The 11,054-nt window shown below is 40.9% G+C and overlaps 1 protein-coding gene across 1 annotated transcript in view; it reads left to right on the forward strand.

The window, feature by feature from the left end:
• ATAD2 (ATPase family AAA domain containing 2) overlaps positions 1–9,971 on the forward strand; it is a gene marked incomplete at its 5' end in the record, with an annotated part of 38,972 nt that extends 29,001 nt beyond the window's left edge. The window contains 7 exons of the mRNA XM_082314338.1: positions 742–901; positions 1,259–1,381; positions 1,477–1,626; positions 3,273–3,677; positions 4,387–4,511; positions 6,879–7,007; positions 8,507–9,971. Coding sequence (XP_082170464.1) covers positions 742–901; positions 1,259–1,381; positions 1,477–1,626; positions 3,273–3,677; positions 4,387–4,511; positions 6,879–7,007; positions 8,507–8,539 — 1,125 coding nt within the window. The 3' untranslated portion in view covers positions 8,540–9,971. The remainder of the gene's footprint in view (positions 1–741; positions 902–1,258; positions 1,382–1,476; positions 1,627–3,272; positions 3,678–4,386; positions 4,512–6,878; positions 7,008–8,506) is intronic.
• Between the last annotated feature and the right edge of the window lie 1,083 nt (positions 9,972–11,054).

Consider the following 11,054-nt stretch of genomic DNA (forward strand, 5'->3'; position numbering starts at 1 on the left):
CTCTATTTCATCCGGGGCTCCTCAGTATAAGATCAACCATAAGGGCTGTGTGGTTTCTTCTTCCTCCTATACACTTCTTATGTCTCTTTTTCTCATTTAATTGATCAAATAAGTCTAAGCCAGGGGCATATACTTCAAAGTCAGCTGTAGTTCTAACACAGCTTTCCATTTTGGCAAAGTCCTGTTCCCCTAAGCATCCACTGACTTGTCTTTCCCTTTACTTCTAGTTTCTGAGATGTGAATAATCTAAACAAACACAGATATACTCATCTAAGCTAGTCATTAGGCTCCTTTTGTGTAAAGAAATCGGCACCTCTGGGTCCAGTTATCTCATTCTAAAATAGATGCCTAGGACAGATACTTCAAAGGTGCAATTCCTGCAGCCTTTTTCTGGCCACCAACAGCAAAGTGAATCTCATGTGACTTTACCAAGAAAGGTTTCTTTGCTGTGATTTTTGGAAGCGAAGTGAAATGACTCCTACTCTGGGTGTCTGTTCCCTTCTCTGCCCCACACATGGTTCTGACCTCCCTGCTTCTACTTTTTCCCTCTTCTGGTCTGTCTCTTCAAAGCCAGTTGAAATATCCCTTCTATTTTCAAGAAACTTACTGGTTAATTTCCGCATTTTTGGATGTGTCATAAATACTTTGGGTTTTTACGAAGTCCTTTATTTAACTTTATTAAAATAGTTAATTTTGGTAGATACTCTGTTAAATCCCTGAGCACGTATATTTCATTTGTAGGTACCCGATTATGATGCAGTTATTAAACAGCCCATGGACCTTTCGGCAGTTCTCTCTAAAATTGACTTGCACCAGTACCTAACTGCAGGAGATTTTCTAAAAGACATCGACCTAATCTGTAGCAATGCTTTAGAGTACAACCCAGATAAAGATCCTGGAGGTGAGGATGTGTTTTTATCCCTAATTTGGAAAAATTTTAAATGTATAAATTGATAAATGTCATCTGTGGGCAGTAGACTTGGGATTAGATCATTTTAAACATCCACAGAGAGAATTTCTTGCCAGGTTGTAAATGTTGTAGCATTAAACTACTTAGGCGTGAAATTGTGATAGAAGTGTTGATCAGTAACTAGAGCTTTTGCTGCAATAATTAACTTTTATGTTGTTATGCTGAAAATACGCACTGAGTTAACCTTTCAGAACCTACCTATGAAAAGAGCAAAATCTTTCTAAGTAATCAAAATAAAGGATTTCATTGGCTGGTAGAAAATACTCAGTTCTGACTGTAAAATTTCAGATCGTCTCATTAGGCACAGAGCTTGTACTTTGAGAGATACTGCATACGCCATAGTGAGGGAAGAAATGGATGAAGATTTTGAACAACGCTGTGAAGAAATTAAAGAATCTCGTAAGAAAAGAGGTATGTTTTTTTGATGCTGAGGATTTTAAGACTTGTCTCAGTATTTGTAACCAACAATGCAAGACAATTCTTTGCTATCTGTTCTTTATTGCAAGGTTGTAGCTCTTCAAAGTATGCTCCATCTTACTACCATGTAATGCCGAAGCAGAACTCTGTTCCTGGGTGTAAGGAAACAGACCCAAAGTGTAATGAAAAAACGAAGATGCCAGCAGCACCTGTAGATTCCAGTACACCCCGCTCTAACGGCAAGTTGCATTTTATTCAGGCTTTCTTGGAGAAGCTGCTAAAGTCACTAATACCTTCTCTGTTCTTGTGACATAACAGGGTTCTGTGATGCCTGATTCTTCATGCCAGAGGCATCACATTTTTTTAATTTGTTTCAAAATGTCAGATCAATCCAGAGGTCACTCATTCAATATGGTTATGAAGTTCAAGTACAGTGGTTGGTTTACATTGTAAGACACTGGCCTTGATGGCCCAGCTGACATTTAATGGCTCCTAAGTTGCTACCTCTTGAAGTCAAAAATGTTGTACATGGCAGTTTCTGAATACTCATCTAGTTTTTAGTTATATGAAACAGTATTTTTTCCCTTCCCTGCCCTCAAATGCTAAAATCTATGCCACCTCTTACTGTGATTTCCAATTGAAGAGAGAAAGGGGAAAAAAAAGGGGAGCAACAGTAATAGATATGTAAAGACCATTATTTCCTCACTTCTCCTGTGAAAAGGACATGAAATAACAAAGGGACTTGGGTCTCTTTCAGTTAAAACACATGACATGGTGTGAAGTTTCCTGATCTCACTGGCATGACTGGGAATTTTGCCACTGACTTCACCCATATGCTTTGTGCAGTACTCTGTGAATACAAAGAATGGTGGGTTTTTCTGGAAGGCAAAAAATGCAACATTTGTTTTAAACAAGGTTAACTGAATCAGAAAGCATATGTGGTGTAAGTCTTTAAGGACAATTTTTTCTGCAGCAAATATTCCCTTAAAATTGTCCCTAACTCGGCCCAACGTGTGTTTAGCTTTTGAAGTTCACAGCTTTATAACAGAGTTGAAGAAGGGCTCGTCTCCAAACGCTTTTCTGTTGTTCATCTATATTATTTCATGTAATGAGACAGTAAGCAACTTCACCTAATGACCTTGCTTTGCAGTAATACTTCCTATCTAACATAAGAATTTTCTGCTCATAAAATCTTGAAGCTGATGGTTTTGTGAATGAAATTCCGTAGCTGGCTTTTTAAAATCTAACAGCAAATTGACCTTATTAACTTGCAACTCTTTCTCTAGACAAATGTAGGGAGACAATGAGACTTGAGTTCCTTTGATCATTTTCATAGAATCACAGAATCATTTAGGTTGGAAAAGACCTTTGAGATCATCAAGTCCAACCATTAACCTAGCACCGCCAAGTCCACCACTAAACCATGTCCTCAAGCACCACATCTACACGTCTTTTAAATACCTCCAGGGGCGGGGACTCCACCACTTCCCTGGGCAGCCTGTTCCAGTGCCTGACTGCCCTTTCAGTGAAGAAATTTTTCCTGATACCCAATCTCAACCTCCCCTGGCGCAGCTTGAGGCCATTTCCTCTTGTCCCATCGCTTGTTACTTGGGAGAAGAGACCAACCCCCACCTTGCTACAACCTCCTTTCAAGTAGTTGTAGAGAGCGATAAGGTTTCCCCTCAGCCTCCTCTTCTCCAGGCTAAACAACCCCAGCTCCCTCAGCCGCTCCTCATAAGACTTGTGCTCCAGACCCTTCACCAACTTCGTTGCCCTTGTTTGGACACACAAAGTCCTTGTAAGTCAAGTAAGATGAGGATGCAGGATTTTGAAGGAAGAACTGTTTTGGCAGTTTTGGATTACTTTTTCTACTGTCTCTATGTAGATACGTCAAAAAGAAAACGCAGAAAGAACAAAGGGTCTTCAAGTATTGCAAGAAAGAGGAGGAATTTTCAGTTCAATAAAGAGAATAAAGTTCCTGAAGACCAAAATGAAGTAGAGAGTGATGAAGACTCTGAAGAAAAACATGTTTCTAACACAGATCGCAGTGAAGTTGAGTCCACACAGGATTATTCTATGGAAGAAAATGAAAATGTACTTCAAGAACGACAGAAAAATGGGAATGAAAATAAATATGGGACAGAAAATGAAAGAGAGAGAGCTCTCCTTGTGGCTAAATCTGCTTCTGAAAAGAGGAGTGTCATGGTTCCTGAACATTCAGGCCTAAGAAAGGAAAGTGAAATGCCAGATTGCCAAATAGCAGAAAGGTGGGAAGGCGAAAATTCAAATGGTAAGTGAAAGGTCAAACAGGTCATTTAGCTCGTTTTTCTTCCTGAGGAGGATTACACTATTTATTAGGTTTTAGCCTTCTTTAATTCCCTTCGGTTATTTTTGTTGTATCTCTCTAAAATCAGCATACAGGGTTTCTTGCATAATGATGCTGCCCCTCTAGTTATGCTAGCCAAACTCATGTTTTTCTGCAGCTGCTGTTTTTTTGATTCTTAAGTTTGTTTTTCATATGGTACCTAACTGAAAAACAATCGTTTACTTTCTTCTATTGTATGAGCATCTTCCCAGTAATGAGCAGTGTAGGTTAAAAAGCTGTACTTCAAGCTGTGTGGACCCAGAGTCACACGTGGAATAGAAGACTTATGTCCTAATGTTTGCAATGTAAGATGTCTTTCCTAACCTAAATTACTTTGGAGTTTTACCATGCAGTGCTGTAGTAGCAATGTGACTATTTTTTTTTTTTTTCCTGGTTTTACCCTGCCTTTTTCTCTAGTGCTTTTTTTTGTGTGTTTGAGTTTCTAATTTTTATGGAGCAGTGACTTTTGCCAGAAAGAAAGTAAAAGTCAAGCATTTCTCAGTGAAAAAAAAAATGGTAACAGGTCTGTCTCTGTCATTGGAGAGAGAGACTGTATTCCAGGTACAGGATACTTCACTGATACTGTATTCCAGATAAACAGTAATCCTGACTTAGGAAATTTGTGTCATTCCAGATTCGTGGGTACACCGTATGACTCGCGCGAGATGTTCTCGGGTGGAAGAGCAACAGGTGACGGGTGTCGAGAAAGCAACGGAAATTCTCACACAGCCAGTGATTGTGGATTACTATGAGCTCAAAGTAAGCCTAATTTCAATTTGTTAATACTGAAGTAGGACGTTTTCTTGCTACATGTAACGTTGTAAATTAAGTCAGTTATTAATCAATGCCAATTAAAACAATTTATAGGGAGGATAGATTGTGAAATAATTCAACCTGTAGTGGACTATGACTGTGGTGTTTCCACACCTGGTGCAGACTGCTGTTCTTGCTTTTGGTGAACTAAATTTTAGGAGACTGGGTTCTCTTCCTAATTTTTAATTTAAAAGGGCTTGTTGAATTTTAAAATCGCCAACTGACAACCTGCTAGTACTGTTGGTTATTAATGTCTTAATGGTTTTTATGATGGATTTGGGGGTTTGGTTTTGTTTTGTTTTTTCCATGTTTTCACTTATTAGGAACCTGAAAAGGACCTTTATTTCTAGCAGTAAAGACTTTAAACCTGAAGTTAGCAGGTTGACCTAAACCTCATCATGGATAAAGTACTGACTTTTGCGAAATTCTTTCAAAATCCAGTGTTAGAATTTTGCATTCATACAGTTACAGTGTTATAAGGGTTTTCCAGTCTCTTCTAGGAGAGAAGTTGCTATCCTAGGCTACAGTTGGGGAAAGGGTTAAAAATGGGCCTAGCTGCAGGCGGTAAAAGAGGTTCCTTTGCATGAATTGGAGAGGGTAGAACAAGGACCTAATCTTCAGGGGATACTGCAGTGAGGAAAATTAGGAAAATTGCTAGGTTGGAGTCCTGGAAGTTGGCCAATGCAGAGGAGCGCTGCTAGTTTACTGGCCATGATGAGAAAGGGAGTATTACACGGATGTTTCCCCTGTGTGGGGAGAACGTGACCAGATAGGAATCCCCTTTGGTGAAGGGGCTTGTCAACACAATTTCTGTCACATTTTTAAGCTGTGACATAATTTGTAGAAGTGAAACTAACTTTTTAAAGCTGGCTTCCTAAGGAAGCAGATTTCAGGAGGGGTTGTTGTTCGTGTCTGCCTGTTCGTGTCTGCCTGTGTAGGTAGAGAAGCCACATAGGTTTTTCAGAGTCAGGGTGCTAATAGCATGTGTTCCAAAGCTATTGCCCGTTGGAGAAATGGTACAGTAGAGCCCTTATCTATGTTTCAGCTTATATATGTTTCAGCGATGAGAAGAACTACAGTCATGAAACGTGTCTTTTAGAAAACTTGTTTCATTAACACAGGTGCCATTGGAACTAGCTGTTCATACCAGAGAGCCTCTTTGGAGCTCACCTGCAGTGAATAAGCTAGGTGAACCTCCAAAATGTAGCTGCTAGATTTTGTTTGGGGTTTTTTTGTTTGTTTATTTGCTGGGTAATAGGCCTAGAACTTTATGAACATATAGAAGAGCGTGCAGTCACCTATGTGGCAGCAATTAGAAAGTTTCACATGGGATGTTGACCTCTGTCACATCCTGCCTTTCCTGTTTGCAGCAGCTGAAAGTACGCCGTGTAGGTTTTGTGCATCTTCTCTGCATGTTGTATAGAATGAAGCTGAGGGGAATACTCAAATTTTGTGCCAGCTGATGTGAGGGAGGCAGAGTTTGATGGCGGGCAGTTGTGAGGCAGCAATATTTGCATTTGGTGTGACTGCTCTCTTCAGCTGCAGCTTCACAGCCTCACACAACACAGATGCTGAACAGCCGCAGCAGTGGAAGAAGGTGCTGCCACTAGCTTGTTCCTGTTGCTTTCCCAAAGATTATCACATTCACATCTTTGGTAACAGAAACGAATGTGTGAGAGATTGGTAGTCTGCTACAGGCAGAGTCACCCTGCTAGTTCATCCACTCTCCAGTTTAAAGGTAGGAGCTAGCTGATCTGCTTCAGGCACTTGAGCAGTGTGTTCTGCCAGCAGAGTTGTAGGCACGGTACATATTCAGCTGATGGGTAAAGGTGAGCACCTAAGGATGCTTCTGTTTCCAGCTGGCACAGCTGTATCTGGAAGACCTGTAGCCTGGCTTCCAAAGATCCATTTCACGGTGCCCTGCATTGCAGCAACAGCTTCTCTAATGAGATGCAACAGTGGCTTTGCTGTGGCAGCAACTCTACGACAAAGTGGATTGTGTCATTCCCTGCTGTTCTGGAAGCAGCTGATTCGCAATTACGATTGTTGATGCGATAGATTGATTACTAATAAAATATTGTCTGAAATTTAAGCCTTCCTTTTTTCTGAAGTATGAAAAATTAACTCATTTTCTTCAGGTAAATCTTGTGAGATATTTAATCTGTTCTCTGAAGTGTCACTCATATTTTATTTAACAATATAAGAAAGCAGGATGTCACTTGTATTGTTATTGTTTAGCTTCTGAAAACATAAAGAGCCTATTCAAAGGATCTTGTGCTATTCTAAACTTGTAGTTTCCATGTTTTTCTTCAGCAACTGTTGCATTTTGTCACTGTGATAACGAAGAACTTCAATATATTTCACTTGGAAAAACTATATGCTGTTCTTAGTCAGTGCATTTACCAACATCGGGAAGATTATGACAAAACTGAATTAGTGAAGGTAAATTTTTTTGTCTTATAGCACTTTCTGTCACTGTTATGCATGTGTATTGTGTGCACTCTGGACACCACGCTTCTCCAGCATTACTCTTTACTGCTTAGTTGCCTGTGTTACAAGACTTTTTCATTTCGGTCTGGAAGACATTTATCCATATTGCAACACCACTGTTGTATTTGGCATAATGGTTGGCAGTTTCAGCAGGAAAAGGCTTGAGCTTGAAGACAATGGGTCCACCCACACAGCCCTCTCAAAGCAGTTAACCTCAGTCCGTCAACAGTCCTTCTCCAGAACCTTTTTAGGGGTGGGGGGCTATGAAAGGAGGGTGCTTTTCTCAGTCTGTCACTTCCTCTTTCTCCCCTTACAGGCAGTCAGACATGGTAATGCTTCGTGTAGTAGTCATTCCATTCTTGAAAAGAAATGAAGTATGAAACATAACAAGAGGTCGAGACTCTTCTCCAGTCTCACCATAATCTCTTTTTAACTAGCATGGCTCGAGCATCTTTATTTTGACATATAGGGTGATTTCTCCCTATGCTGGTTTAATGCTAATTAGTCAAATTCTCTGATCTCTTCCTGTAAGAGACGATTTCTGAGGTGTCAGAACTCAGCAGAAATCTCCCAGAGGCACCCCTGGTCCCAGTCAGGCACTCCCAGCATTGAGTTGATTTAGATAGGTTGGATATTCAGTCTGCAGATTCAAGATCCCTGAATTCATTTGTCTTTGAGATGCTTGTGCCTGAGAATAGATAAAATTCTTTATGCCTCTTAGTCTGCCTTAAAAAAGAGGAATTTTTTCTTTGGCCCTGGTCATCTCGATCTCTTCTTCCACATCTGATAAAGAGTCAGAACGGACACTCCGTTCTGATTGTGCAACAGTGAGGAGGATTTGGATGCAGGGAGGCCATTCCTGACAAACGCGCCCTTCTCTCATCTAGTATAATGACGTGTTTTAGCACGAGAGGGGATTTATTTATGTTATCGCAGGGCTCGTGAGCTTTTGTGACTTAACTTCTAATGCTTCAATTAAAAGGGACTTGATTTCTTTGTTTTCTACTTCTACCTTTAGCTTCAACAAAAAAATATGTCCTATTCAGAGTGACTGTGCAAGTCGGTCCAGAGCAAGCTCTATTGTATGAAGAGAGAGACCTTAACAAGTAATTATTCAGAGTGCAGAAAATAACGTTTCCAGCTTTTAGTTGTGGCTTTTCAGGAACTGTCTCCTCTTTCTAATTGTTGAAACCACTGGTGATACAGATCCATAGTCTCTTGATACAGATCCATCCAGTCTCTCTAGCCTACTCTAGATTTTGGATGCATAAGGATGCGTTTGAAGCTAGTGGGTATAGAAAGACATTGTGATGGTGGCAGCACGTGTATTTGCTAAATATTACTAACAATTGTATGTGTGTACAGATTCTTTATTCTTTTTATGAAGAAATAAACAGGGTTCTTAAGCTTTTATTCATGCTGACTGCTAGTTTGTCTTTTTTTCTTATTAGGCAATGAAGAAAGAAATTGCAGCCTTCAGTTAACGCTCAGTGATACTTGATTTCAGCGTACTTGACTTCTACTCTGTAATGTTTTCTTTTCATCGCATGCTATTATCTGTGCATAATTCAATAAAGATTACTGCTACATATATATTTACACATATAGTAAACAAATATATCTTAAGATTTATTAAGAAAGCTCAAATAAAGTCCTTTAACTGCTTTTATTTTATATTTTCATCCTCTATGTATTTTTATGTGGTATACTGCTGTGATTGCTTTTGGAACGCTACAGATCTGAACATCTCCCAAATAATTTCAGTACCTCTCTTTAAAAGAAAATGATCAAAAACTTGATAAACCTTTATCATCATTTTCCAGCTTGTGGGAATACATTTTTCTGAAGTAGTCTGTGGTGCTATATAGTCCATGGCTTATTACATAAAGGTTTCAAACCAAATCTCATTTGGGTATATGAAAAGTAAACCCATTAGAAACCTCTTAATGCAGTTCAGAGGTAATTTTTTTTTTCATTACCTGATAGCACCTCAAGTTGGCTTTCATAGAATTAACAACCTAAAGAAAGTATGTGGGAGAAACACTCTTTCCACAAGCATAAGAACTTTTGCTGTGGCATATTTTTTGACAGGCAAAAAAACCTACCTTGAAACAAAGCAAGATTTACTACTGTAACTTTCTAAGGTAAAGTTTAGTCTTGCTTGTAATAATGACAATCTTCTTGATATTGGAGAATTGCATTTTAATATAAATTGTTAGTTGCAGGTCAGGTGGCTTGTAGTTGAATTAAATTGTAAATAGTTTTCTAGTTACCTGGAGAAAATTGTATCTGTTTATTCCATAAAAGTGAATATATTGTTGGTTATAAATATATTTAAGTAAAAGCAAAACAATACCCTGTTTTGAAGATGTATGCCTCTTCAAACCAGCAGAGAAAATTTCCCTCAGTTAATCTGACAGAATTATTTTTGAAAGAACTGAGGATAGGCAAATTTTAATTTTATGAGAAAAAAATTTTGTATCAGTTGCAATGAAATATGTGGCCCGCTACATTGCTGTTGTGTTCTGTCACCTCACATACATGAGATCTGGTGATACTGAATGCCTAACTGTGCCATTCCTCTGCCTGTGTTTGGTTTCCTATGTATGTTGTAGTTTTCTTTTTTTGTTTCTTTCTAGTGTGTTTGTCCAAACATCTGTGTACTATGCAGAATTTTTTCTTTTATCTGTATTGTTTGGATGGGTATTAATAAGAAACGAATCATCCTTTTGGAGGTTTTTGTCTGCTCTATTTTAATCACAGAATAATTTTGATCATTAACAACGTTAGACTTCAAAAACCAGCACGAGTCTTAAGACTTTAAAATAAGAACTGTATGTGAGCAGCTTACCCTGCTCTTGGTGTATTGGTTATATGGCGAAGGCAAGCACGGGAGAAAGAAAAATTGTACTGAAAATGCACACTTTAATGTATATTACACTGGGAATGTAATAAAGGAATTAATGTCGTTTTTCCTTAATTTGATCTCCACCTTGGCGGCTGTCACGGATTTCCGATGGGGCAGTGGGGGTGGTTTGCTGACCGCGTTCCCCAAGGTGACTGAAAAACTGAACCGGAGGGACAGGGTGGAAATGAGCAACCCAGAAACATTCCTGGCATCAAAACTTTTGCTCTTCGAAGCTTTGATCGAACTCCTGCCTGTCACTAGTCTCCGCAGGATACTCTACCTGTACAGATTTTTTTAAAATTATGTTTAGAATTGTGTGTATCTTGATCTGCCATGACCAACTGTTAATGGTTAACTCTTAACGGTTCCCACAAGCCACATCTTTTTCTTTCTCAGGGGAAAAAATCCTATTTTAGTGTCTGAACCAAAATGACAAACAGCGGTGAAAGAAATAGGGTGTAGAAACGCAACATTTTTGAGAAGTACGCAGCAGGAGTTAAAACTACACCTTGACTAAAATATCTCCGTGTGTACTAAAGGAAGAGGTGTCCTTTCTCCGAGTTCTGTAACTAAACGACAAAGAAGGAGGGAAGGAGGTTTGTGGGGTTTTTTCCTCAGAGCCGCGACTTCTGTGCTCGCTCGCCCCCGGTTTGGGGCTCCGGACCCTGCGGCAGTGCCCTCCCTCAGCGACGGCTCGGGGCGCCCGAGGGGAACCGGGGGCCGGCGTCGGAGCCAGAGCCTCCCTCCACGGGGCTGGCGGCGGCGGGAGGGTCTAGCGCGGAGCCCAAGTTTGCCGGCGGAGGAGCGGGCTGCGAGGGCGCCGCTGCCTCCCGGGCACTCCCGGCCCGTCGCCCCCGTTTCTCCCTGCCGCAGCCGCTGCGCGCCGGCACCTCGCCTGGCCGAAGGGCGAGGAGACGGCGGCGGCCCCCGAACCGCGCCGCTGCGGCCCCGTGGCAGCCCCTCGCTGCCGGCCGCTGCCTCGGCGGGGCCGGGCCGCCCTCCGGCTGGTGTCCGCCGCCTGACGGGCGGGGCGGCGGCGGAGCGGCTCCGCCCCCGCTCCCTGCCAGGGAGGCTGAGGCACCGGCCGCCGC

Source organism: Platalea leucorodia (assembly GCF_965183815.1).
Source record: "Platalea leucorodia genome assembly, chromosome: 1".
Taxonomy (NCBI): Eukaryota; Metazoa; Chordata; class Aves; order Pelecaniformes; family Threskiornithidae; genus Platalea; species Platalea leucorodia.